The sequence below is a fragment of the Castanea sativa genome, chromosome 12 (assembly GCF_040712315.1).
Source record: "Castanea sativa cultivar Marrone di Chiusa Pesio chromosome 12, ASM4071231v1".
NCBI classification, from domain to species: Eukaryota; Viridiplantae; Streptophyta; class Magnoliopsida; order Fagales; family Fagaceae; genus Castanea; species Castanea sativa.
The window spans coordinates 9,613,834-9,637,851 of NC_134024.1; the positions used below are offsets into that span (position 1 = coordinate 9,613,834).

The 24,018-nt window shown below is 34.7% G+C and overlaps 1 protein-coding gene and 1 pseudogene across 1 annotated transcript; both read left to right on the top strand.

Annotated features, from left to right (window-relative positions):
* Positions 1 to 409: 409 nt before the first annotated feature.
* LOC142619763 (ABC transporter C family member 10-like) lies at positions 410 to 8,057 on the top strand. The gene is made up of 11 exons (XM_075793038.1): positions 410 to 2,490; positions 2,719 to 3,039; positions 3,123 to 3,209; positions 3,994 to 4,581; positions 4,664 to 4,828; positions 5,534 to 5,828; positions 5,997 to 6,211; positions 6,292 to 6,597; positions 6,745 to 6,808; positions 6,887 to 7,126; positions 7,726 to 8,057. The coding sequence occupies exons 1-11, from the start codon at positions 433 to 435 to the stop codon at positions 7,836 to 7,838; spliced, it is 4,452 nt and encodes a 1,483-aa protein (XP_075649153.1). The 5' UTR covers positions 410 to 432; the 3' UTR covers positions 7,839 to 8,057.
* Positions 8,058 to 16,105: 8,048 nt separating this feature from the next.
* LOC142621119 (ABC transporter C family member 10-like) lies at positions 16,106 to 22,345 on the top strand (annotated as a pseudogene).
* Positions 22,346 to 24,018: the final 1,673 nt, after the last annotated feature.

A 24,018-nucleotide genomic window follows, 5' to 3' on the forward strand; every position in this document is an offset into this window, starting at 1 on the left:
TTTGATTCCTTGAACTTCTCTGAATTAGGTAGTCAGTCTTTGTTTTTTTTTTTTTGTTGCTTTTTTTGGTTGTAAAGTAACTTTTCTGAATTTAAATTGTAACTCCTTTTCATTAGCGGACAGCTACATTGGAGTTTACTGCATGTGTTTCAGCTACACTAATGGTTTTGACCCTTTGAACTTTGAGTTTTTGTTCTCTTGCACTTAAAATTTCTTTGGTTGGGTACTTCATCTTGTTTGTGTAATGGTGCTGCATAATGGTGTTTTCTTTTCTACTTTCCTTTTTTTCCGCCCAAAATTATTAATTGTGGTTTGCTTCTTGAATTCAATTGGTTGGCTGCTTCAATGAATTGATAGAAAAAGTTACTTGGTATGTGTATATTTATGCTCTTGTATGTAATACAGAGGTTGAAGAGCAAAGAGAAAAGGATTATGGAGGATTTGTGGACTATATTCTGCGGGGAGTCTGGTTGTTCAGACAGTGGTGGAAAGCCATGCAGTTCTGATTTTGTATTTTTAGGCAATCCCTCATCATGTATTAATCACATGTTGATCATTTGCTTCGATGTCTTGCTCTTGGCCCTGCTTATATTCAATATGGTTCAGAAGTCGTCATCTAAATCAACTGTGGTTCCAGCTCGATTTCAAGGATTTTCAAATTTGCAGATATTTTCTGCAGTTTTCAATGGCTGTGTTGGATTCGTTTACTTGTGCTTTGGCATTTGGATTTTGGAGGAGAAGTTGAGGAAAATGAAGACTGCTTTACCTCTTGACGGGTGGTTACTACAGATGTTTCAAGGGTTCACATGGTTGTTGGTGAGTTTAGTTGTGAGCCTTAAGGGAAAAAAGCTTCCAAGAGGACCATTAAGGCTATTGAGCATTCTTGCCTTTTTGTTTGCTGGAATCGTCTGTGCTCTATCTCTGTTTGGTGCCATTTTAAAGAAAGAAGTATCAATTAAAGTAGCATTAGATGTCCTGTCTTGTCCAGGAGCTATATTGTTGCTGTTCTGTACGTACAAGGGGTATAAATATGAAGCAAGTGATGAGAGTATCAGTGAATGTACTCTTTATACCCCTTTAAATGGTGAGGCCAATGACATAAGAAAAAGTGATTCTGTTAGCCCTGTTACTACCTTTGCCAAAGCTGGATTCTTTAGTAGAATTTCATTTTGGTGGATGAATTCATTGATGAAAAAGGGCAGGGAGAAAACTCTTGAGGATGAAGATATACCAAAATTGCGCAAGGCAGATCAAGCAGAAAGTTGCTATTTGTTATTCTTGGAGCAACTTAACAAACAGAAGCAAAAGGAACCGACTTCCCAACCATCGATTCTGAGGACAATAATTATTTGCCATTGGAAAGAGATCCTTATATCTGGATTCTTTGCTTTGTTAAAGATACTTACGCTGTCTGCTGGTCCTTTAGTTCTGAATGCCTTTATATTGGTTGCTGAGGGAAAAGAAAGTTTCAAGTATGAAGGCTATGTATTGGCAATAACACTTTTCTTCTCAAAGAGCATGGAATCCCTAGCACAAAGGCAGTGGTACTTCCGCTGCAGACTTATTGGTCTGAAAGTGAGGTCATTGCTCACAGCTGCCATTTACAAGAAACAACTGAGATTATCCAATGCTGCTAGGTTGACGCATTCAGGAGGGGAGATCATGAATTATGTTACTGTGGATGCTTATAGGATTGGCGAGTTCCCATTTTGGTTCCATCAAACTTGGACAACAAGCCTTCAGCTCTGTATTGCATTAGTTGTTCTTTATCGTGCAGTGGGGCTAGCAACAATTGCATCTTTGGTGGTGATAGTTCTCACCGTGCTTTGCAATGCTCCACTTGCAAAGTTACAGCATGAATTTCAAAGTAAGCTTATGGCTGCACAGGATGAGAGACTGAAGGCTAGTACTGAGGCTCTTATCAACATGAAGGTGTTGAAATTATATGCATGGGAGAACCATTTCAAAAATGCAATTGAAAATTTAAGGAAGGTGGAGTACAAATGGTTATCAGCAATGCAGTTACTAAAAGCATATAATGGCTTTCTCTTTTCGACGTCTCCTGTGTTGGTCTCTGTTGCAACCTTTGGAGCATGCTATTTTCTCAAAGTTCCTCTGCATGCAAATAACGTTTTCACTTTTGTAGCAACTTTAAGCCTTGTTCAGGATCCCATTAGATCTATTCCTGATGTTATTGGGGTGGTCATTCAAGCAAGGGTTGCATTTACACGTATCTTGAAATTTCTCGAGGCACCAGAGCTGCAGAGCACAAATATACAGTGGAAGACCAATGTGGACAGTGTAAATGACACCATTTTAATCAAGTCTGCCAATTTCTCATGGGAAGAGAATTCATCAAAGCCGACGCTGAAAAACATAAATCTGGAGATTAGACCAGGAGAAAAGGTGGCTATATGTGGAGAAGTTGGCTCAGGCAAATCAACCCTTCTTGCAGCAATTCTTGGTGAAGTTCCACTCATTCAGGGAACTGTGAGTTCCTGCTGCTCCTTTCATTTCTTTTTATTGTTGCATAATATATTTCAACCTTTGCAGACTTGTCTCTTATCCTATGTTTCCCTGCACTTCTATTTCCTGTTAAGAGTAAATCCTCTAATCAGTTTAGCATAGATATGTTTTTGAATGTCGTCCTATCACAAATTCCTAAAGATCAAAAGGTATTAACCATGATGAATCCTGTTTCTTTGTTTGGATTTTCAGACTCAAGTTTATGGGAAGATTGCCTATGTTTCTCAAACGGCATGGATCCAGACAGGGACAATACAAGAGAACATTTTTTTTGGGTCTGAAATGGACAGTCAAAGGTACAGAGAAACACTTGAAAGGTGTTCACTGGTAAAGGACCTAGAGTCGCTTCCCTATGGTGACCTCACTGAAATAGGGGAGAGAGGAGTTAATCTGAGTGGTGGACAAAAGCAGCGAATTCAACTTGCTCGTGCTCTTTATCAAAATGCTGATATATACCTCATGGATGATCCATTTAGCGCCGTTGATGCACAAACTGCCACAAGCTTATTCAATGTAATCACTTTTTTCTTAAAGTATACAATGTCTTGGTTGTTCAACTAATAGCTCTATGTGAGAGCTAACTTATACTTTGGCAGGATTATGTTATGGAAGCACTTTCTGGGAAGACAGTTTTACTTGTAACCCACCAAGTTGATTTCCTGCCTGCATTTGATTCTGTTCTGGTCAGTATTCTACTTTAAGAACTCTCCTCAAAATTCTTCATTATTTCCCTTGCAATCTTTGTGATAAATCTAACGACTTAAAAGTTATGAATTGGCTAGGGGTTATTAGTCCCCTGGTTACCACATCATTCTGCTCAAACACATCCAACCTAGCAGTTTTCTATTTATTTTTTGTCATGAGATGCATTATAGAAAGGGTGATACTCACAGATTTACTATTACCTGGTGAAGTCAGTTATGCAACTGTCACAAGGGCTACACATATGGATCATCCAAACACCTGACAGTAGCCCTGATATAAAACCATTCGGATGACTCTTTGACGTAGGACAACTCTTATTGTCTATAAATTAATGTTCTGAAGTGTCTCATATATTACTAACAGACTAAAGCTCACTCAGCACTTGTTTATATGGTATTTCATGTTAATAAGTTCTTAAATTTATCAAGACTAAGATATCTCAAAGCTTCCATGTCTACATTATTTAATTAAAAGCCTCTGATTTCTATCTGGTGACTCTTGCCACCAAATGTCCATAAAAAATTATTTCAGATTGATTTTCCAGTTTATCAATATGCTCTCATACACCACAGATGGATGAAATCTCACTCTTCTTCCAATTTTGTCCTTAAGTTGCACCAATAAGAAGACTTAATAACTAAGAGTGAATAGATAATTGGATTTAACTTTTCTTGTATGTAGTTTGTTTTTTTATAGATATTATTGCTAATCAAACCTGTCAATCAACACAATCATTCTAAGTAAGTTTGATACTATTGACAGTTGATGTCAGATGGGGAAATCCTACAAGCAGCTCCTTATCATCAATTATTGGCCTTGAGCCAAGAATTTCAGGACCTTGTCAATGCACATAAAGAGACTGCTGGTTCTGATAGGCTTGCAGATGTTACTGCTGCCCAGGGAGTTGGAACAGCTGCGAGAGATATCAGGAAGGCTTATGTAGAGAAGCAATTTAAAGGATCTAAAGGAGACCAATTGATCAAGCTAGAGGAGAGAGAAATTGGAGACACGGGATTTAGACCTTATCTACAATATCTAAATCAGAACAAGGGGTTCTTTTACTTCTCCATGGCCAGTCTTTGTCACATTATATTTGTGATTGGTCAGATATCACAGAACTCTTGGATGGCTGCTAATGTTGAAAATCCCAATGTTAGCACATTGCGGTTGATAACGGTTTACTTGCTGATTGGAATTTCCTCAACATTAGTTTTGCTAGGTCGATCACTTTTTTCAGTTGTTTTGGGTCTTCAATCATCAAAATCTTTATTTTCACAGCTACTTAACTCCCTCTTTCGTGCACCAATGGCTTTTTATGACTCCACGCCTCTGGGAAGGATACTTAGTCGGGTATGAATCTTGATCAGAATCTGTGTTCAGAGATCAAAGAGATTTGTGAAACTAACATGGTTTGGTATCATTTTGAGTCTAGGTCTCATCTGATCTGAGTATCGTCGATCTTGATGTCCCTTTCAGCTTTAACTTTGCTGTGGGGGCGACCACTAATGCTTATGCCAATCTTGGAGTTCTAGCCGTTGTTACCTGGCAAGTTCTGTTTGTCTCCATACCAATGCTTTTTCTGGCAATTCGCTTACAGGTAACACCATAAACATTTCAATAAATGATTCCCACTGGAAGAAGTTTTCCTTCATTTGACTTAGATATTACTCACATAAATAGTGTTTTTGCCTTAATTTGTGCTGGTACTGTGCTATTATTGATAACGAGAATAGATGATGAAGTGAACTTTAGTCCAATCTCCAATGCATGCTTACAAATTTAGATGTTTGAATCGCCTTGAACTAGGAACAGTTCAAAGTTGAAATCAAGAGATCAAAGCAATCCGACAAAGTCAGGATGCCACTGAGTAAAATGAGAAAAGAGTTTTGGTGTAATTTTTATACTACAGGAAATCATAAATATTCTCCTAGTTATGTAATATTACGAAGTTTTAAATATAAGCATTGCTTTTAATATTACTGAATAACGAATAGATTTTCCTTTCTTTCTTGTCTGATTATTTTGGCCTCTCTCTTTTCATGGAGTCATATAAATTGTTTACTTTTTCTCTGTGCAATGGATGAAGAGATATATACATTATGTGAGATTTCTGCAAAAAGCTTGAAAACTAGAGAATAGTGTTCATCTGAAAGGATCAATTGTATTCTAGTCACTGCCTTCATCTCCTGTTCCCTGAACTGGATTCTTCTTCTTCTTGTGTGTGTGTGTGTGATGTGGAAATATTTATTTTATTCCTCTTTGGTATGAAGAAGTTTTAATTGTTGGAATTCTTTATCTACAGAGATATTATTTTTCATCAGCAAAAGAGTTTATGCGGATCAATGGCACAACCAAGTCCTTCGTGGCAAATCATTTATCCGAGTCTCTAGCAGGAGCCATGACTATAAGAGCTTTTGAGGAGGAAGACCGATTCTTTGCAAAGAATCTTGACCTGATTGACAGAAATGCTAGTCCTTTTTTCCATAGTTTTGCAGCAAATGAGTGGTTGATCCAAAGACTAGAAACACTTAGTGCAGTGGTTCTTGCCTCTGCAGCACTCTGCATGGTTTTGCTTCCTCCCGGAACTTTTAGCTCTGGTGAGTTTTACCTTGAAGAGTTATTGTTTCTATCTTTTAGCAATTTACTATTCTTGTATGGATGCTTCAATTTACTGGATATGGTTTTTCAAACACACTTGTGGAGTTATATTGAGCTGTAAAACATGTGTATTAGATTCTTTATGAGAATTTCTCCTTTTATTGCAGGATTTATTGGAATGGCACTTTCTTATGGTCTTTCATTAAACATGTCGCTTGTCTTCTCAATTCAAAATCAGTGCACTTTAGCAAATTACATCATTTCTGTAGAAAGGCTAAATCAATACATGCATATACCTAGTGAGGCCCCTGAAGTAATTGAAGGGAACCGGCCTTCAACAAATTGGCCATCTGTGGGTGAAGTTGAGATACATGATTTGCAGGTAAATAGTTTTTTGAAATTAATGTTGAAATTAAAGAAGGCTCTTATGCTGAGATTCTAAGAATACCAACGTTAAAACAGATAAGATATAGGCCTGATGCACCACTTGTTCTTCGGGGGATCAGTTGCACATTTGAGGGAGGGCACAAAATAGGTATTGTTGGCAGAACTGGCAGTGGGAAGACTACTCTCATAGGCGCTCTATTTCGTCTAGTGGAGCCAGCTGGAGGGAAGATTATAGTAGATGGCATTGACATTTCTATGATTGGACTTCATGATCTTCGCTCGCGTTTTGGTATAATACCTCAAGATCCTACTCTTTTTAATGGGACTGTGAGATTCAATTTGGATCCGTTGTCTCAACATTCTGACAAGGAAATATGGGAGGTAATTCTCCAATTCTTTTCTACCTGTGGTTGCTTCTATATCAGTAGGTCTAGCTTTGGTTGAAATTTCTTCTGTTTAAAAGTAGTCTTTTTGTTTTGTTTGTTTATTTCATGGGTCAAATATTAAAGTGATAATTTTGACTTGAAGGTTCTTGAGAAGTGTCAACTGGACGAGGCTGTCAAGGAGAAAGAAACTGGCTTAGACTCCATGGGTAAGGCTTTGTTATTTATGTTGTATGCACTTGCTTTTGGTTATGATTACCAGTGATAACTAACAACTAGTTTTTCAGTTCTGGAAGATGGATCAAATTGGAGCCAGGGGCAACGGCAATTATTCTGTTTGGGGCGTGCACTTTTGAGGAGAAGTCGGATATTAGTGCTTGATGAAGCAACTGCATCAATTGATAATGCAACAGATACGATTCTGCAAAAAACAATCAGGACTGAATTTGCTGATTGTACTGTGATTACAGTGGCCCACAGGATACCGACGGTGATGGATTGCACAATGGTTCTTGCTATTAGTGATGGTGAGTTGCATTAATTACCTTAACCATCATCTATAGAATATTAACATCTGTGTGCATGATATGAACCTTCATTTTTGTTTCAATGTCTTTCATAATTTTGATGAAACCTGGTTTTTTTTACTTAATCCTTTGAGTATATTTCGAGAATCCTTTTGAGTATATTTCATGAGAACTTATTAAGTGTAGAGGATTTGGTAGACAGGATGTTATTGGATTATCATTTTAAGAAAGTTGATCTGATTATGATTTAAACCTGATTTGGTTTAGTTCAGAAAATAAGAAAGTCCTTGTGGCTTTTTTATTTTGGGAGGGAGGAGGAGGGGGGGGGGGGGGTGTGGGTGGTGTGGAGGGGAACTATACACAGGTTAGTATCGACTTGTAGGATCAATGAGCAGATGGGTCATGCTGCAGTTTCTCGACTTTCTCAACTGTATGTACAGTTTATATTGTAAGGAACGAACTGATGTTATTTCACCTTTTAAGTGAACAAGAAGCCATATATAAACATGGAGAAAAACAGAATCATGTAAACCAGTTAACTTTGCAGTGAAATGTTTAACTTCAAATGTTTTGAAGGAGATATTTCCATTCTATTTCAGGGAAAATCGTGGAGTATGATGAGCCAATGAAGTTAATGAAGAGAGAAGGTTCACTGTTTGGGCAGCTTGTCAATGAATACTGGTCTCATCTTCAGTCTGCAGAATCACATTGAATCACTGAGCTTTTGTTTCTCAGGCTTGGTGACAATCAAGATAAAAAAAGAAAAGGTGCAATTAGGAGGTAGAACGATATGGCAATATCACTGGGGCTATAGTCTATAGAACGCAACAAGAAGAGGTTGGAAGGCCACACTTCTAGAATGTGTAATGTAACTAGTTATATTGATATGTCATGCTTCCTTATTCCCAAAAGGCAACGAGTTCATGAGAAATTCATAAAGCTCTACCTATACAAGTTGAAGTCGCCACCTTGATATAGACAGTTTTATTCAACCATGCACCTTTGTGTTGATCTCACCTGACCGCGTAGGGTCATGTAGAAAGCTTTTAGAGCCAGCTATGCGTTAAGGTTGAGCCAGTACAATGCCATTTGCCTCCTTCCTAAGTTTCAAAAGACTGATGATGGTGTTCTAATTCAAAGTAACACAATAACTCCTTGCTGAACACGTAGGATTTAGGATTTTAAGTTTAAATTATCATTTTTTAAAAACAAAAACTATCAAAAACAAAACCCCCAATTCTCTAAAGTCTATCTCCTCCTCTGCTCTTTACATTCATCGCCGAAGTAAGCTTGAATTTGTTCTCTCCGGTGACTACTAGAGACCAGCCACACTGTTCAAGCCTCCGTCTAACGAAGCTCTTCGCCCCCAACTTTCACTATTAGCTCTTCGTTAACTTCCTTCTCTCCCTTTCCCTCTGACCCCAAAAGCCAATACCTTTTCCATTTCGTTTCTTCTTCCATTTTTCTTAGCTTTACACTTCAAAATTTTCACTATCGGTGACTATAGCCTCCCATATTTTTGCCTTAGAGTATTTCTCAATTCATGAGTTTTGGAACTTGGGTTTAAAATTGGAATGGGAATTTCTTCAGTTGCAGAAGCAGAAATCTGATTTCCCATGTTCTTTTGGATAAAAAAGGATATTTTAGTTTGGATGAATATTTTGAGAGTTATTATTGTTACTGAGCTTTGAGCTTTTTGAGGTTTTAAGCTTTGAATCTTTGAATATGAGATCCCTCTATCTAAGGATTTGCTTTTCTTGGGAAAATTTCAAAGTGAAATGTGAATAGGTGGTTGGGGGTTTAATTGCTTGGATTAAATGTGAATAGGCGGTTGACTGGCTTTGTATTGGAAAACTGAAGCCAATTCTTGAAGCCCTTGTTTGTGATTGGCAAAAAGGATTTCAACTCAAAAGTGTTTTATGTCTAAGTGGAACACAACGGGTTATTGAATTTCTTGTTTAGAGTTTGATCGATTCATAAAAATGGGTCAGATTTCCAGTTTTTTACTTTCTTCCTCAGTGGTGAAGAGCGGGCTTGGACTACCTAAGAGTGTGGCTGGTCGTTAGTAGTCACCGGAGAGAGCAAATTCAAGCCTACACCAGCAATGAATGTAAAGAGGAGAGGAGGAGATGGACTCTAAAGAAATTGGGGTTTTTGTTTTTAATAGTTTCTGTGTTTTAAATTTTTTTTTTTAAGATGTGATAATTTCTTAAAACTTAAAATCCTACGTGTTAATATTTTTTTTTAATAGTTGATATAGACTATGCCACATCAGCATTTTATTTTGGTCATTTACCACGTCAGTAAATTTTATCTAAAAAATAATAGTAGGGACTAAATTGACGCGGTGTTAAAAAATTAGGGACTAAATTGACACAATTAAAAAGTTAAGGATTAAATTAAAATATGGTGTAAAGAATAAGGACCAAATATGTAGTTTACCCTTTTTATTATTATTAGTGGTTTAAGGGGAGGAATAAAATCCCGTGTCTCACTTTATGTGTTTTACTTCATGCTCTTCTTCACACTATTGTTAATACAACAAACAACAACATTTTTCTGGGGTAGCTAGAGTTATTACATAATATAAACAACATGTAGCCTGTAATACAATGTCGAATTTGATTTATACGAAACCTTTCAATATTGTAAAAGCCATGAATTAGTTAGATTTTTTTTTTGTTATTTTTAGGATTAAAGTACAATGCGAATACACTTTAGCAACATAGCATATATTGATTTCTTAGATAATTAATGAAATTTTTAATGACTCTGCATTTGGCTCACAATAGCAACTGAAAGGACCGTCTCCTGGAGTAGACCTTGAAATGGTTGTAGTAAATTGTTTATTCTTTAGAGCACGAGAATTGGTACTGAAGGGGAAAAAAAAAAAAAAAAAATCAAACACAAAAGATCAAAAATGAAAATTTTGAAACGTGAAATATCAAAATAAAAACAAATCCAAACTTTATGAGCCAAAAATATTTTTTAATTTCCTGTTATCAACACGTGGGCCCCAAAATTTTAGTTTGATAATTAGACTTATTATAAAAAAGAAGAAGATAGATTTGCTATTTGTTCTCTTATTCACCCTAATATGACCCCTAAAATTGTGGGTCAATAGAAATTCAAGTTAATTGAAATTCTAAAATGGTTTTAAAAAAAAAAAAAAATTGGTGTAAGTGTGCCAAATCACCACTTTTCATCAAATTTCCATAATAATTTGGATAAAAACTAAATTTACAACAAATTTTACTAAATTTTTACAAATTAATGCTGTAATGAATGTAATCGATAGATTTCAAGAACATAATAAATGAATGTCATAATGAATGATGATACATCTGTTTATAAATATTATATGGTAAAATTTATAGCATCCTTAGCATCACTCTAGTAATTTAAGGCTACAATAATAAACTAGTTGAAGATTTGCGTAATATGGGTTAAAATTTGACAATTTTTTTTTATTAAAATAGTAGATGAGATTTATAAATATTCTTAAAATGATACGGTTATTTTCTAAAAAATTATAGTTTATTTTTGAGAAAATTCTAATAAAGTATAGTTGATACAATATAATAGATTTTAGAAATTAAGTTATCTGTATTTGTTATTTGAAAGTGTTTTAAAGTTTGTAATTTTTTTTAAAAAAAACATAATGTATTTAAATCTAATTATAATATAAGGTGAGATATATTGTAAATAATGTAATGTGTTGTTGAAATTTGTTTTTAGTGTTCCTTACAAATGATTCATCCTCTATATATATCTCGAATGACCTAAAGAAGAAGCAAATATAAGTAAATTCATCACTTATATTAGAAAAAAAAAATACAAGACTTTAATAACATGATAAGAAAAATGTAATGTTATCAAGAACATAATTGTCAATGAAGTGTTTCCTCTTTCTACAAGAATATCTCCTCCCAAAAGCATTGTCGAAGTGGATCGAACGAACCGAGATAGATCGAATGGATTGAAGTAGACTAAAATGGATTGAATGAACCTAATTGGACCAAACTAACTGAAGTGGACCAAAGCGGACCCAAATGCTACGTTGTGTAGGGAAATATACACGAAATTCCCAAATCTGTGAGATGCAAAAAATAGATAAAAATATGTGCCAAAGAAAACAAGCACACAAGACAACATTTATATGATTTGACAATTTGCCTATGTCCATGAAATTGCATGGATTTCACTATTTTCAAGGAAAAATACAAGATGTAGCTGTACATTTTTCTCTCTCAAAAATAACACAAAACCCTAATCTCCAAAACCATAATTTTTCTATTCTACACATAGGATTCACAATGGGTTACAAAATGGGCCAAAAATTTGGACCAAACCTTAGTAAATCTCCCATTAAAAACCAGGAGAAAATAGACATTTGCCCCTAATTTACAAACTATGGAAAAAAAATGCCCATATTTTGAAACTATTTAGCAAAATGTCGTTATTTTTAAAACTCGATTTTCACTAAATAGAGTTACAGGTGAAACTCGATATTAGCAATGTCGAGCTCTATGTATAATTTGTCACATAAATTTTTTTTTTTTTAAATTTACTCTAAGCTATATTCAACAAATACCAGCAGCAAAAGGAAAGCTAAAAGAGTAGGGAAGAGAAATGCAAACACAAGATAACATGCTGATGTGTTATCGAAAAGGAACTGAAGAACTATACGAAAAATCTCTCCGCCGCCCTCCAAGTGGTAAATCAATCCACTAGACAATAAGTTGAGATACACGAATAGCAAGAGACCCTCTAAGTCTAGTCTACCCAGTGCACCTAAGCCCTCTAAGCTCTTACTCCAACAAGGCTTCTTGAAACCGTGTATTTTTTAGCTTTCTAGATTTCGCAATACGCCCGATTGCATCCGCCAAAACTTGGCTTCTTCCAATGCTTCCCAGCAGCACCAAAACCTCATTTGACATTCATGTTGGGTGTGGTAAGTGTTAACCAAGCTATCAACCTCTCAAGGATATGGATATGGAGATGTAGAAGTATGAGGAAAATCACAAAAGATTGTGTAGATGATTGTGGGTATAACAATCTCCAACTCTTAAGTGTGTTTTGTTGGGGTTTTTTTCTTTGAAAAGTACGCCTTATAATATGTGGGTATATATAGTGTGGGTGAAGACATGGTAGAACAGATAAGCCAAAATAGCAAAACAAAATGTTTCGTGGGAAGACCTTACCCGCGAGATAGTCGTGAAAACTAGCTGTCACCAGATTGTCATGACTCTTTGCATTCTAGTCATGTGCTCTTCACGTGGCTTACTTTAGGGGAAGTTTACTTGCGAGATAGTCGTAAAAACCACTCATTCTTAAATGCAAGCTTGAGTCTTTACATTCTCTCTCACACACAATCCATATAATGAAATCCCATATAAAATACAAGGTAAACATGATTGAGCAAAATTACAATCAAATTTGGCATGGAATTAAAGACAAAAATCGTAACAATATTATTTCTAGTCAAGTCATAATGCAGATCAAATGCAACTAGACTCCACAAAGCCTAATACGTTGATGTGGCTCAACAAGACATAGCAACAATAAATATTACGCTTCAACTTTTAGATGTATTATATATGGATATAGATGTCCTACATGGTAAATTATTAACTATAGTCATCCAATTACCTATACAGCCATACACCAAATGATCAATCTCTTTATCTCGACATCAAAATCAAAATTGGAGATTAAGTTTTAGCTTAACTAGTTAGCTTTACCTAGAATAAATTAAATTTTTTTAAAATCATAATTTTTTTATTTATAAAAATGGTTAAGCGACCATGATATGGAATTTTCTCTATAAAATTAATCTTGTTTTAGTTAGTATTGTTTTATAGAGTTATGTGTTAAAGCCTTTGTTTGGATAACTTGATGGTTTTGGGTGATTTTATTATTAATTGAAGTCACAATAGTGACTGATAAACTAGTTAGATTCTATTGTTCTATGCTTTAAGTGGATAAATTTTCATATTATCAATTGAAAAGTAGGTGTTACTATAACCTAAATACAAAAGTTTAATTAGTAGTGAGTAGTTTTTCTTCTCAAAAAGTAAGAAGAATGTATTTAAAAAAAAAAAAAAAGATTTTGAATATGAAAAAAACACTTTTAAATTTGTCACCTTAAATCTTGAATTATATCGGGCCTTAGATCCCACCCACTAGTGGAACCCACGCATTATTAATTAGTGGTTAAATGTATTCATTTCTTAAAAACGCAAAGAATTCCAACAGCTGGTAGCAGAATATAGTCTTATAAATTTCAATTTGATATATCTTTTTATTTTGAAAACTGGTTCCAAAATCCGGAACATTAAAACTCAAAGACATCTAATTGAGGTAAACTCCAACTTGAGGGGAGTGTTAAGGGAGGCAAAAAAAGAAGAAAAGAAAATAATATGGAAAGTCCACCGACCCCAATTCCTCCATCAGCAAATCATCTCTATATTATCAGCAAAATCAAACTCACAAGAAAGGCAATGGCTACTAAATAACTACTACTATATTCTTCAAATTTGTCAATAAAAACTGTGTACATAGAAGCACACGTATAAATTAAAAACACAATATAGGCAAAAAGAAAGAGAATAACATACAGACCGTAGATGCAGAACATGTGTATATATAAAAATATATATATATAATGTGGGTGAGTTGTTGCCTGTATAGGATGCACCAATACCGCCACCTAAATGTAGGTTTTCAGGGCTGAACAAACAAACCATGTTAAAAATCATGTGTGTATATATATATATATATATATATACACCACTGTTGAATAATATGTTTTATATGTTTTTAACATTCTTACCAATTTTCATGTCAATTGGATGTTATCTATTATTCGAGCATGGAGAGTATACGAAAATAATGTAATTTAACGGTAGATTTATCAAAATTTGCATATTGAATGTTTATCAAAAAAAAAAAAAAAATGATGTAACATTGTTTAAAGTTACATAAGGTATAACTTGAATCCAACACGCTCTCTCTCTCTCTCTCTCTCTCTCTTCCTTACTTTTTGATAAGAATTCGATATATTGGATAGGAATTTGATATATATCTTTAAAGAAAAAGACATTTAATTGAAATAAAGATCACAATAAATAATCCACTTTAAAAAATGGAAACCATGTGTCCATGAAAAGAGGAGACGTGATGTAATCCCCGCATGCATAACACTTTCACACTGCTTACTTTCCGTTCTACAATTCTCTATCTCCCTAACAATAATTTCCATATTTTGCGTTCGTTCTTTTCGTACTTGCACTCACCCTCCTTGTCATACTCAATGCCTCACCAATCTTCTTAAAAGAATAAAACTTAAGTGATTCAACTATATGATTACTTAACTAAAAAATATACTTCCATTTTATAAGAAAAAATTCACGTGACAAAATTTTAAGGAAAGAACTTAAGAAACCGTACTTAAATTATGTATCTAAGTGTTGCCCTTCTTTAGAACACTAGAAATGTCAAACTGGACACTGCTAGCAGATCACACTACAGTGCGTTTCAAAGAGACAAGCCAAAGACAATATATAAACCCTGAAATCAATTGCCGCTGCCATAACTAACCATTTCTGGGAATTGGGATTCCCTCAAAATTTCATGATCGGTTAGTTGTTTAACATTTTACGTATACTTGCACTCTTTTTGCTTAGTGCTTTATGGGGAATACAAATCAGAACTTACATTTTTACAAGGATTCCATATAGGGACATCATCATTGTCATCATCATTTATTACTGTTACTTTCTAATAAGGGTCTGTTTGCTCCCGCTGTTCCTTTAACTTTTAGCTTATTTGTTTATGTATTGTTTTTTAAAACCTCATTCTGAATATGTATAGCTTTTTTAAAATCTCAATTTTTTTCTTATAAGTATATTTTAGCATACTTTTAGCAAGAAGTCAGATAAGCTGATGCCAAATGCTGACGGCAAATTTGTTTAATGAAATATGGCATTGATATATTTTTAATGCTGAGTCGGTTTTTCTTATTGGAATGCTTGCAGCAAAGCAAGCGGCAATATGAACTTAAGCCTATTTGGGTATATATGTCAGAATCATGAACTTACATTTCTGCACATAATGAATCACTCTCATTCACAAGCAAACGGCAAAGAAGTTAGTGAGCAAAATACATAAACAGAAAGTTAACCAAAGCAAAAAAGAAAACCTGCACTAGATATCAGTGTAAAAGAAAGGTCAGACACAATTACTACACAAATAAACAGCGATTTGAAAGTACTCAGTTCTGATTTGAGTCTGCCAATTTTGTTTAGCAGCTGGGTATGTAGCACTTTATTTACAGTTATTATGTTTTTTGTTTTGTTTTCTTTACAGATATTCTGATGATTTCAATCCTCTCACCCCACATATCGTTTACATAAGCATTCTAGGCTAATCTAAGAACAAGAATGTCCATAGTTATTCCACCAAGATGAGATTCAACCAAGTATATTTCATCCTGAAATTTTCAAAATTGAATATTAATTTTAATTTTCATGACCAAATAGAAATCTTGTATCTCCAATTTGTTTGGTCAGGTTCAGAGGAGAGCAATTTATGCACTAATGAGAAATAGTGATTTCATTGAAGTCGAAAAAACAGAAAAAGGTAGAGGAAGACTAAATATTAAATTAGTGGAAGTAGTAAAAAATGACATGTTAATTAAGAAAGTATTAAAGAGTACGACTTTAGATGGAATAGAATAGTAGAGAAGAATAGATGTGGCTAACCTTGACTAATCTGTTGAGAATCTATGGGCGACCCTTTTAAGACTAAGGCTTAGTTGTTGTTCTTTCATAATATTATCAATTATACACTCTCTTTTACTTCCTTTTATTTATAGAAAATTGTATGCTATAAGTAATTGGATGACAAGTTTTCTGTATATACTTATGTGTTCTTGTATGCAATATAGAGGTTGAAGAGCAAAGGGAAAACAGAAAAATGAAGGGTGACAGTGATTCTGTTGGCCTTGTTACTCCATTTGCTAAAGCTGGATTCCTCAGTAGAATGTCATTTTGGTGGTTAAATCCATTGATGAAAAGCGGCTGGAAGAAAACTTTGGAGGATGAAGATATACCCAAGTTGCGCGAGGCAGAACAAGCAGAAAATTGTTATTTTCTGTTTTTGGAGCAGCTTAACAAACAGAAACAAAAGGACCCTTCTTCCAAAACTTCAATTCTAAAGGCAATAATTTTATGCCATTGGAAAGAAATTTTATTTTCTGGGTGCCTTGCTTTGTTATATGTTCTCACACTATCTACAGGTCCTCTACTTTTGAATGCCTTCATATTGGCTGCTGAGAGAAAAGAAAGTTTTATGTACGAAGGTTACGTTTTGGCAATATCATTTTTCTTTTTAAAATGCATACAATCCATGTCAGAAAGGCATTGGTACTTCCGGAGCAGGCTTATTGGCCTGAAAGTGAGGTCATTGCTCATAGCAGCCATCTATAATAAGCAACTGAGATTATCCAATTCGGCTAGGTTGATTCACTCAGGTGGTGAGATAATGAACTATGTTACAATGGACGCTTATAGGATTGGAGAATTTCCGTATTGGCTCCATCAGACTTGGACAACATGCCTTCAGCTATGCATTGCTATAGTAATCCTTTTCCAAGCAGTGGGGCTAGCAACAATTGCAGCAATGTTGGTGATAATTCTCACCATTATTTGCAATACAGCATAAGTTTCAGTCTAAGCTAACGGTGGCACAAGATGAGAGATTGAAGGCTTGTTCTGAGGCTCTAGTGAACATGAAGGTTCTGAAACTGTATGCTTGGGAAAATCATTTCAAGAATGTTATAGAATATTTAAGGAAGGTAGAGTACAAATGGTTACATAAAGTGCAGTTAGAGAAAGCATATCACAGCCTTCTCTTTTGGTCCACTCCAGTTTTGGTCTCTTGTGCTACATTTGGAGCATGTTATTTCCTTAGGATTCCTCTTCATGCAAATAACGTCTTCACCTTTGTAGCAACTTTTCGCCTTGTTCAGGAGCCAATTGCATTGTTTCCTGATGTTATTGGGGTGGTCATTCAAGCAAAGGTTGCATTTGCACGTATTGTAAAATTCCTTGAGGCACCAGAGCTGCAGAATTCACATGTCCAGCAAATTTGCGACATGGAGAGTGTTGATCATTCCATTTTTATTAACTCAGCAAAATTTTCATGGGAAGAGAATTTATCGAAGCCCACCCTGAGAGACTTAAATTTGGAGGTTAGACTTGGCGAAAAGGTGGCCGTATGTGGAGAAGTTGGCTCAGGAAAGTCAACTCTTCTAGCAGCAATTCTTGGAGAAGTTCCAAAGATTCAGGGAACCGTAAGTTTCTACAGCTCTTTTTACTTTCTTTTCTAGTTACAAAGTACATTTTAACCTTGGTTAAAACTCTCTTATTATATGCATTCCTACACTTCATCTCTAAGCATATGCATTCCTATGGCGCGAGTGTATTCTAAGTATTTTGGTTCCATTTATTGAAATTACAGATTAAAGTATATGGAAAGATTTCCTATGTTTCTCAAACAGCATGGATTCAAAGTGGGACAATACAGGACACTATTTTATTTGGGTCTGCTATGGATAGTGAAAAATACAAAGAAACACTGGAGAGGTGTTCATTGGTTAAGGACCTTGAGTTGCTTCCTTTTGGTGATCTCACTGAAATTGGAGAGAGAGGTGTTAATTTGAGTGGTGGTCAGAAGCAACGTATTCAACTTGCCCGTGCTCTCTATCAGGATGCTGATGTATTTCTCTTAGATGATCCATTCAGTGCTTTAGATGCACAAACTGCAATGAGCATATTTAATGTAATTGTATTTCTTGAACACCTTCCATGTACATGTAATTTTTTTTTACTATTTATATACTAACTTCAAGTGTAAATTACTCAAACTGTGACAGGAATATGTTATGGGAGCACTATCCAAGAAGACTGTCTTACTTGTGACCCATCAAGTTGATTTCCTGCCTGAATTCAATTCTGTTTTGGTTAGTATACTAAAGTTTCATAGAAGATTAAGTGCATAGAAAAATTATTTAAAGTTTATCTAGCATTTTTTTCCTCTATTCAAATAACAGTAAATATTTTGGAGATATGACACAATAAATAGATTAGAATATGGATTAAATTGTATAAGTGTTAAGTCTCAGATTGGGTATTTATTAGGTCAATCTGGACTATATAAGTGATTATTAGTAGTCCTAATTGTGACTTGATTATCCTTGGGAAATGCCTGCAAAAGAATATTTTACTATGGTTTTATTCTTTTCTCAATCTCCCCTTCACTCATCAGATTTTGGTGGAATTCCATGCATTCTTTAGTTATGTCATGCACTATGAAGCAAAGGTCACATGTCCTCCACATTATATTGATTTTTACTTTCTTATTATTATGTAATTGGTTATTGATATTATCATTAGTTGGAATCTGTTAGTTCCACACAATGATTTGGTGTGAGTTTCATTTTCTGGACAGTTGATGTCAAATGGAAAAATCCTGCAAGAAGCTACTTATAATCAGTTGTTGGCCTCCAACAAAGAATTTCAGGACCTTGTTAATGCACATAAAGAGACGGCAGGTTCTGAAAGGCTTACAGTTGTTAGTTCTATCAGTAGACGAGGAACATCGTCTAGAGAGATTAGGAACATTTATGTTGAGAAGGAATTACAAGCAAATGAAGTTGATGGATTGATTAAGCAAGAAGAGAGAGAGATAGGAGACATGGGCTTCAAACCTTATAAACAATATCTGAATCAGAACAAAGGGTTCTTGTACTTCTTCATAGCCTGCCTCTCTCAACTTGTATTCGTGGTCAGTCAGATATTGCAGAACTCATGGATGGCTGCTAATGTTGATAATCCCCGTGTCAGCACATTGCGATTAGTCAGGGTTTATTTGTTGATTGGATTGGCCCCAATACTGTTTACATTATGTAGAACTCTTTCTACAGTTGCATTGGGTCTTAAATCTTCGAAATCCTTGTTTTCACAGCTATTAGACTCCCTTTTTCGTGCACCCATGTCTTTCTACGACTCCACACCTCTGGGTAGAATTCTTAGTCGGGTAAGTGTCACAAACATAAAATATTAATGTTCCTGTTTGACTTCTAAAACTAAAGTTTCTACGTGTGTCCTGACATTACGTGCAGGTTTCTTCTGATCTGAGTATCAAAGATCTTGATGTCCCATTCAACCTTATTTTTTCTATTTCGGGTGCCATTAATGTGTATGCTACTCTTGTAATACTAGCCATTGTCACCTGGCAGGACTTGATTATCACTATACCAATGCTTTATCTTTCAATTAGCTTGCAGGTAATACTGGAAAACATCCTTTCATGAATAATATTCTGTGGAAGCATGCCATACAAATCAATAATATTTTAGACATTCTGTAACCATCATCCTTGGCTCCATGATGCTAATATGGTAGATAATCACGTGAAGTGAAGTGATCGTTACTGCAATGCATACTGTCTATATGACATATGTTGGGCAATGGAATTGCTTTTCATCAGTAATCGCTTAATGTAGAGTCAAATCAGAAAAATAATATTACAAATCATGACCGATTCATGTGTTAGGGATACGAATACAGAACTTGTAAATTTAAATTCTTGGACTTTTTGAAATTGTTACTGAATTTTAGGTAGAGTTTCATAATCTTTTACTATATGAAGGCTTTCTCAGCCTTTTGGCTAAGATCAAGTGACAGTAAAATGCCATTGATTTGTGTTAAATTTTGAAAATTATTTCATAGTGATTGTAAGACTTGATTAATACTGTAGAATTCTGGCCAAATTTTATTATGAGTTATGTTGTGAAAAAGTATTAAGAATTCGTTGGTAATGTTCAACTTATTGGATCAATTGTGCTGAGCAGAAATTTCCTTCCTTGCACTCTATGATTAAGTTTTTGGTTTGTTGGCTTGGGGGGGGGGGGGGGTGCTACTTTCAATTCAAGTGAAATGTTATTGAGTTTTCTTTTGGTTTAACAAGCATATTTGACAGAAAATGTTCCCTTTTACTAGAGATACTACCTTGCCTCAGCGAAAGAATTGATGCGGATCAATGGAACGACCAAGTCCTTAGTGGCAAACCATCTAGCTGAGTCTGCAGCAGGAGCCATAACTATAAGAGCTTTTGAGAAGGAAGACCTGTTCTTTAAAAAGAATCTTGGCCTCATTGATACAAATGCTAGTCCTTTTTTCCACTGTTTTTCAGCAAATGAGTGGTTGGTTCAATGGATAGAAATAGTCTGTGCGATGGTTCTTGCCTCTGCAGCACTTTGCATGATTTTGCTTCCTCGTCGGACTTTTAGCTCTGGTCAGTATACGCTTGTTATTCTTGGAAGTAGGACCATTTCAGTAATTTAGTTATTTACACATCTTCTTTGCCTCTGCCTTATTTTGTAGGAAGAAAATTTTGGAAATATAATTCATACATGATATTGAACTACTGCCTCTCCTATATGATTTGCAATTGCAGGATTTATTGGAATGGCACTTTCTTATGGTCTTTCCTTAAACATGATGCTTGTCCGTTCAATTCAAAAGCAGTGTACTATGGCAGATAACATCATTTCTGTGGAAAGGCTAAACCAGTACATGCATATTCCCAGTGAAGCACCTGAAGTAATAGAAGGGAACCGCCCCACAACTAATTGGCCAGGTGTTGGTAAAGTGGAGATACAAGATTTGCAGGTATATTTTAATTCATTTAATATCAAATCAAAGGAAGCTATGTGTACATACTGAGAAAGTTGATATGAAAACAGGTCAGATATAGGCCCAATGCACCGCTTGTTCTTTGTGGGATAAGTTGCACTTTTGAAGGAGGGCAAAAGATTGGTATTGTTGGCAGAACTGGCAGTGGGAAAACTACTCTAATAGGTGCTCTTTTTCGTCTGGTGGAGCCAGCTGGAGGGAAGATTATAGTTGATGGCATTGACATCTCTACAATTGGACTTCATGATATGAGGTCACGTTTTGGAATAATACCTCAAGATCCTACTCTTTTTAATGGAACTGTGAGATTCAATTTGGATCTCATGTCTCAACATTCTGACCAAGAAATATGGGAGGTACTATTTCGGTTTTTTTCTAGTTCTAGTTGCTTTGACATTAGAAGTATTTATTGGAACTTCCACTGGGTGAACAATGCTTATAAAGAAGTATTATACATTTAATTCTGTATGGGTTGCAATTTTTCAATAAGTGATGTTTTTTATTTGAAGGTTCTTGGAAAGTGCCAGCTACAAGAGGCTCTTCAAGAGAATGGAAAGGGCCTAGACTCCTTAGGTAACATTTCAATATTTTAATATGTGGCATGTGCTGAATTCTAAATTTTGATCATTAACAATTACGAAACCTGTCACTCAGTTGCAGAATCTGGATCAAATTGGAGCATGGGGCAGCGGCAACTTTTCTGTTTAGGCCGTGCACTTCTGAGGAGAAGTAAGATACTGGTGCTTGATGAAGCAACTGCATCAATTGATAATGCAACTGATATGATTCTGCAGAAAACTATTCGTGCTGAATTTGCAGATAGTACTGTGATCACTGTAGCTCACAGGATACCCACGGTGATGGATTGCACAATGGTTCTTGGTATTAGTGATGGTAAGTCACACATTATTTCAACACCTGGACATAGAATTAAATTCCCTATTTGTTTTGAGCACCCAAATCCTATACATTTCTGTGGATGCCTTCCATTACATTGATATATCTAATTTTTGAATTTCCTAATCTAAATATTCCCAAGATCTAGTTTTAGAGTGTAGTCCTTTTCTTTATCTGATTCCACAAATCACAATGTATATAGTATAGGGTTGAAATTAATCCACTTTTGACTTCAAAATGAGCAGATGGGTCATGCTGCGCTTTCCTTGACATTGTGGCAACTGTTTGTCTAGTACATATACATTATATGGAAGGATCTGATGTTGATATGCAATTAAGTGAAACAAAACCCCAAATATGACTATGAGAAGGTTAATAGAGATGCATGAAGCAATAAATTTGGCACAAAAACGTTACTAATAGGTAAATTTTCAATTCTATTTCAGGAAAATTAGTGGAGTATGATGAACCAATGAAGTTAATAAACAGAGAAGGTTCCCTGTTTGGACAGCTTGTTGAGGAATACTGGTCTAATCTTCAGTCAGCAGAATCACATTGAATATAACAAAAATTTCCTAAGTAACCTTTTATTGGCTCTGGCTTGGTGTTGTGAAAGCAATGTAAAGAAAAGAAGTTTATTTAGTATAAATAATATTAAAATTTATTTTTAGTTTTACCTCACACTAAATAGTATATGGATCCACACATGCATTACCCAAATAAGCCACATGGCACAACAGACACTTTCGTTTTTTTTGTTTTGTTTTTGAGATATAGACACATACTTGAGTTGATGCAGAGGAAAACTCAATGGCTAGTTTTTAATATTTTTATGCTCTGGTATTCTCCCTCCTTTGAATCTCCACTATTCCACAAAGCCACTAACTAACCCTACATTCCTAATTTAGGGCCTGATTTGGGATTTTTATTGTCTAGCAATAATTTCTTTAAATTGATTATTAATCATGTAATTGAGTCCTAAATTGAACATATGAGCCATTAATTATGCTAAATGGTCGATTTTAGTGAATTATTAAAGATTTTAAGTCTTAGGGTTAGGGTTACAAATGACATTCCTACTTTGGGGATTTTCATGTTCCAGCTACTATCTCTTTAAATTGAATAATATTGAATGAAATTAAGATTCTTAATTAAGGAATGGAGCTCTCAATTAGGTATGACCAGCTTACAATGATCTATCAAATAGGGATCTTTAAGGATTAAACTTATAACATTAAATTAAGGTTTTCCAATTTAAAAAGTATTTTACTAAATTGGCACTGAATTGACTAAAATAATTTGTAACTAAAGCATCTAAGTAGGGTTTGTGATAACAATTGGGTGAAATCATAATATATTTACAAGTAATCAAATAACAAAACGTTAAGGTTAGGGCTAAGCCAAAATTTGGGGGTGTGATGATACGAATATTTTTCTATCAAATTTAAAGTGCATATATGAAATTGAAGCATCCAATTAAAAGTATAAACCTTCAATTTGATGAAATGAACTAAGATTTATGATTAACTTAATTTTAGGATTATAATTGAAAGGGGGTTTTAAAATAAGCAACACTAACATGATTATATATATATATATATATATATATATATATATATATATATATATATATATATATATATATATATATATGTGGTTGGAGAGAGAGAGAGAGTAATGTGGGGGGGGGGGGGGAAGGTTTACAACTAGCTCCAACTTCATTTTATTAGCTTTAAATATAGGATTGAAAATTTGAAATGAATGTGTCTTTCTGTAAACGGAAAGATTCCCTAGATTACAATGTGAATTTTGTAAAACTTCTTGTCATTGTGAATTGTGATGAATAAAAAACCTATGTTCTAATGTGTTGCTCGATATTACATTCCATATCATAGTGTGACCCACTAACATCGTTTTCTTCTTTTTCTTTTTAAAGGAATTAAAATTTATATAAATAGCCAAGAGTGTTGTAGTTCAATTGATTGATATCTCTCTTGATATTTCCTAAAGACATTTAAGGTTTAAATCCCTCATTCTCCATTGAATTAAAAAAAAAACTTTCAAATTATAAAAAATAAAAAATTATATAAATAAAAAATTAACTGCATGATATACTACAATAATGGAAAACAAAAGGAAATGATCTTAATGGGACAGAATAATTTTGTTCATCGATAGCCACTTGTAAACTTTATTAGGATGGTTGTGCAAAGGCCCATGCATAGTGGATCC